General features: G+C 54.5%; 1 protein-coding gene across 1 annotated transcript; it reads left to right on the top strand.

Moving 5' to 3' along the window:
* Nucleotides 1-275: 275 nt before the first annotated feature.
* On the top strand, nucleotides 276-4,505 carry LOC104035819 (steroidogenic acute regulatory protein, mitochondrial). Its single transcript, XM_075717949.1, has 7 exons — nucleotides 276-339; nucleotides 616-738; nucleotides 2,043-2,188; nucleotides 2,760-2,918; nucleotides 3,773-3,957; nucleotides 4,171-4,264; nucleotides 4,404-4,505. Exons 1-7 carry the CDS (start codon nucleotides 276-278, stop codon nucleotides 4,503-4,505), a joined length of 873 nt encoding a protein of 290 aa, XP_075574064.1.
* The last annotated feature ends 975 nt before the right edge of the window (nucleotides 4,506-5,480 follow it).

Here is a 5,480-nt window from a genome sequence, read left to right on the forward strand (position 1 = left end):
GGGACCACGAAAGTGTCCCATCTCAGCTGTGCCCTGGGGATGTGTTCATTCCCAGCTGCCTGCCCAGGGCCCGAGGCAAGGCAGGGACTGCTCATTCAGAGGGAAGCGTGGCCTTTCCCTCCAGCCCCTCCTCTCGCTTGCCTTGTCCTTGGGTACTCCTTATTCCCAGCTGCTATCTGGCAGCGCGGTGCTATCGTCAGGTGCCGTCCTTCAGGCTGGCTATAAAGGCGTGCCAGGATGTGGCACGCTCCCAGAGGCAGCCCCGCTCCTGCGCCATGCTGCGGGCCACCGTCAAGCTGTGCTGCGGCATCGCCCACGACCACCTCCGCCGCCTGCCCGGTAAGCACCGCTCGCCTCCCCTCCACCCTCAGAAAAAACAGGCAGAAAAGAAGCTCCTAAAGGAGATGCTAAGTCTGCATCTGATGGGCATCCCCCCCCGCCGTGAGGTGCTCCCTTGGAAATGTCACATCTACGCCTCTATTTTCCTCCCGCGTTGTATCGTGCACAGGGTAGTCTTGGTCTTGGCTGCAAATGAACTTCTAGTGAGGACGTAGGGCACCACGGCATCTTCCTCGCGTGCTCCGTGTTCACCAAGCTCACGTGTCTCTCCCATAGGCTTGAAGACAACAGTCGTTGCGGCAATACAGAAGGACGTGAGAGGGCTGGTGGTAAGAAGATCCCGTCGCCTGCCTTCCAAAATTCCGCATTATATTCAGAGGCTGGTGGGGAAGGAGACAGGTAAGCTTGGGTACCATGTTTCCTAGCCCCGCTCACAACCCCTTTGCAACACGTGATGGAGGGATGTGTATTAAAAAGCACTCCTCTCTATACATTTGACCCGTATTTTGGGAGATGGAGTTAATTGTCTTCTCACTGCTGAGCTGGTCTCCAGCTCTCTGGTAGCTTAAAACATTCCCCATACCAATGGCAAACTGGGTTAGCAGGGAGAGCCTCAAATTCTGGGGAGGTGAATTGCATTGGCTCACCGTACAGGCAGCCCAAGCTTTTAGCAGAGGCTACAGGCACTTAGCAGCGTTTTGCTGCATGTCTGCTGTGTCCCTTGTTCTGCCACTTACCTAAAGACTAGAAAATTGGCAAATTCATCTGGTGGGGTTTTTTTAAGTGTGGCTTGGTCCAAAGGCTGCCTATGCAATGTTAATAATACCCAAGCAATGTGCAATTTGTACCATGGCGTTATTGGGAATTGATTTGGAATGCAATTTCCAAAAGCTTTCCAAGTGGTCGGCACAGACACAGTCAACATGCGAGCCAGGGATGCTCCTGACAGCGAGGTTTTCTGCACCAAGCCACCCCACAGCCCAAGAGGGCACCAGTTGCATGGTGGAAACGGCGTTGTAAAAGCCGAGACTTTGGCTCAGCAAAACCCTCTGCTCTGGCCACGTTTGTGCTTTTGTACCCGCAAGCAAAGCTGGGGTGGGGTGGGGGGGTGTGCTTTTCACATTGCTCTGTGTCCTGGTTTCGGCTGGGATAGAGTTAATTTTCTTCCTAGTAGCAGGCACAGTGCTGTGGTTTGGATTTAGGATGAGAATAATGTTGATAACACGGTGATGTTTTAGTTGTTGCTAAGTACTGCTTATGCTGGTCAAGGACTTTTCAGCTTCCCATGCTCTGCAGGGGCACAAGAAGCTGGGAGAGGGCACAGCCAGGACAGCTGATCCAACCTGCCCCAAGGGCTATTCCATACCATATGGCGTCATGGGCAGTATAGAAACTGGGGGGGGTTGGCTGGGGGCAGCGATCGCTGCTCGGGAACTGGCTGGGCATCGGTCGGCGGGTGGTGAGCAATTGCATTGGGCATCACTTGCTTTGTATATTAGTATTATTATTATATTGTTATTGTTATCGTTACTATTTTACTTTCAATTACTAAACTGTTCTTATCTCACCCCAGGAGTGTTTCTCACTCTCACTCCTCTGATTCTCTCCCCCATCCCATCGGGGCAGGGGGAGTGAGCGAGCAGCTGCGTGGTGCTGAGCTGCTGGCTGGAGCCAAACCACAACCCTCTGCCTTGCTCCTGCAGCCGCCTGCCCCGAGCCTGCCGGAGACATCGGCCCCAGCCGGTTCTCCGGCGTGGACCTCTCCTACATCACCCAGGGAGAAACGGCCCTGCAGCAAGCGCTGAGCATCCTGCAGCAGCACACCGGCTGGCAGGCAGAAACGATGCTGGTAAAGCCCGGCTGCCTCTTGCCCTTCCTGCTTCATGCCAGAAAAAGCTCTCAGGAGGAGAAATGAGCCTGGGGAGGGGAGATTTGCTTCTCTTCTTCTTCCTCCTGATTGAAGAGAAACCGTGGGTGCAGAAGACGTGCCATGCAAAAGTGTGCGCGGCAAAGAGGGTTTCCAAGCAAGCCTTCGTTAAGCACGTTTGCAAGCAAATCTGCAAAGTAAATAGACAGCAGGAAAAAGCTTGGAAGGGGAAAATCAGATAATCATGTTCCCAGGGAAAGCCAGGAGCATTTCTGCAGAAAAACCCAACAAATTGCGACTTTGTTGTTCTTTATGGTGCTTGTTCATTAAGCTGTTTGCTGAATTGTTTAATTTAGCTAGAAAGGAGCTTAAAATAAAAAAAAAAAAGCAGTCATAGTGGCATGATTTCGATATAATAGCTTTCAACTGTAAACCAAACAGTAATTAAAGAGAGGAGTGGGATGATTTATTAGCAAGGTATTTCAGGGCATAGTCAGTGCCTCTCAGGGTGGTTTTGGGCAAGGGGTTGATACAGGGCTCTCTGCTCTCCCAGGACACCGGGGCTACCTTGTCCAGTGCCGCCCTTCCCGGGCTGGGCAAGGTGTTTCGGGCAGAGGCGGTCCTGGCCGTGCCGGTGGCACGGCTGCACCGGGAGCTGTTCGAGAGGATCGAGCAAATGCCCCAGTGGAACCCGTCCCTCAGCCGGGTGAAGGTAAGGCAGGGAGCGATGCGCCGCAGGCGGCGAGTGATGCCATGGCGGGCAGGCGGTCCGAGACTTTGCATTGCCAGAGTTGCTAGCATCCCCAAAAAAATCATATTTATCAAGGCTTTTAAGATCGCTGAAGGATTAAAGCTAATTCCGTGCCCCTGCAAAGAGCAGGCTATCACCCCAGGGAGAGAAGATGTGCTTTATTGGTGTGGCATTGAGAAACGTGGCGTTTCCAAGCTCTCTTTTCCACACAGTGCCTGTTTGCAGAGGTTTTTCCATGCTGGGAGACTCTGACGTTGCTCAGGCTTTAATGTCAGGGGAGAAGCTGTTCAGAGGAATCAGACAGCTCAAAAAAAAGAGGCCAAACCGAATATATCACGCTGTGAGGGTCACACCCAAGAAGCTTATGTGTTGTCTTGGGCTTCTTTTGAGTATTTGCCTTATTCCTCAGCTCCCAAATCACAGCGTATCCCTAAGCAAGCTGCCAGCCTCAGAAAGCCTGCCCTAGCTCACCTGGGCTGGTTCAGACGCTCCCCAACCTCCACTTATTTATTGCTACACATTCCCTGTCCCTTCAGAAAAAGAAATAGCATGAAGTCCCATCCCAGGTAAAAAAGGCTGCAAAAAAAATCACCCGCTTTCCCCCTTAATAGCCTGCAGGGGAGTGTGATTTAATTATCACCAGGTGCCAGCCCCAAGCCCCTGCCTTGGTGTTGCTTCTGCTCATGTTGCCACCCCACACTGCTGTCCCCAAAGTGGCTTAACATCCCCCGGCCAGGAGTAACGGGGTGGCGGGGATGTCCCTGGAGGGGCAGCCATAAGGAGCCTAATCCTCGGGGGGCTCCTCGCTCTGGTAGGTGCTGCAGCGCATCGGGACGGACACGCTGGTGACACACGAAGTCACCGCTCCCAGCCCAGGCAACGTGGTGGGCCAGCGGGATTTTGTCAGCGTGCGGCACCGCGGGAGGAGGGAAACAGCCGTCTATCTGGTGGGCATCGCCACCCATGTTGAGCTGCTGCCCTTGCAGGAAGGGTGCATCAGGTACAGTTGTGTCCGCCCCCCCCCCCCCCCCAAAAGTGACCCTCACGGGGTATCGGAGACCACTGCTGCAGCCATGAACGTTTGCACCAGGCATGGCAAGGGAGGCACGCCGAGAGCTACCTCCTTGTTGCGTTTGCTCTGGGATCTCCTTACCCTCGTTTTTTTTTTTTTCCCCTGCGGTGGGGGGAACCCTAATTGCCTGCTGCCTTGCAGGGCTGAGTCCCGGCTGAGCTGCATCGTCCTGCAGCCGCTGGCGGGGGACCCCGGTTGTACCCGCTTCACCTGGATCCTCAGCATGGACCTGAAGGCAAGTGCCACCGTGCTACGTGGGGTGGGACAGCAAGGGGTACGCAGCCTGGCCTGCAAATGCACCTTCCTCCCCGGGATGGGGACCCCAGCTCGCTTTGACCTGGCGGGACCAAATTCGGGGGGTTTCTCTCCCAAAGGGCTGGATCCCTGCGTCTGTTGCTAACCGCATCCTGCCGCAGTCCCAAGCAGACTTCATCAAGCACCTCCGCCGGCACCTCTCTGCCGCTGCGTGCCCTTGAGCTGTGGGAGGACGGGCTCTGCCCGAGCGCGAGGGGCATGGCCCGAGCCGAAGACCTGCCCCTGCTCACTGCCGCCAGCGATGGGGCGAGGCGGTGCCCCCACCGAGCGTAGGGGACACCCTTCACCCAGCACCGTGCTTCTGCTTCGGGGATGGAGTGGAGTGTCTGCCAGCTGGGGTGACTGAGGCAGCAGCAAGCCTCGCATTAGGGGTTGCCTAAAAACCCTTCCCCGAACCTCGCCCACGAGCAGCAATGGTAGCTGGTGTTGGGCATCGCTCCTCCCCGCCGTGTGCAGGGGAAGGGGGTGGCTGCCAAAATGCAGCCTGAGGCCGGGCATCGCTGCCCACGGTGCCGTTTAGTCTGCGGCTTCAGCCCTGCCCCAGTTATCTTCGCTCTTTATTCTTGGCATCAGTTGTCAGTGCAAGCTCAGGGGCTCTTCTTGGCCTGAACTGGCAACGCATCTTTATTTATTTTGGAAGCTATATATTTATGGGTGTATATATGTATACAGATATAGGTTTTTCTCCTGCTATGCCAACAGCAGCAGGCACAGTCAGAGCAGTGGCACTAAAGCCACGTCCCAGGGAGTCAGACATGTGCTTTCCACCATCGCTTCAATTGACTTCGGGTGCTGCAGCGTGGAAGGGGGTGGCAAGGCAAGTGAGAAAGCAGCTAATGGGGACAGGCAGCAGGGTTGGACTCAGCCCAGTGACCCTGTAATCATAGAATCATGGAATCGTTCAGGTTGGAAAAGACCTTTCAGATCATCCAGTCCAACCATTAACCTCACACTACCAAGTCTACCACTAAACCAATTAAGGGGAGAGTAAGAATTAATTTCATGTTTCCTGGCTTGGTGGCTGGATTAGTTTTTAATGAAAGTAAAAACTAGGAATCCTTAAGGTTGGAAAGGACCTCTAAGATCCAACACCACCATGCCCACTAACCCATGTCCCAAAGTGCCACGTCTGCCCA

Source organism: Pelecanus crispus, chromosome 10 (genome assembly GCF_030463565.1).
Source record: "Pelecanus crispus isolate bPelCri1 chromosome 10, bPelCri1.pri, whole genome shotgun sequence".
NCBI classification, from domain to species: Eukaryota; Metazoa; Chordata; class Aves; order Pelecaniformes; family Pelecanidae; genus Pelecanus; species Pelecanus crispus.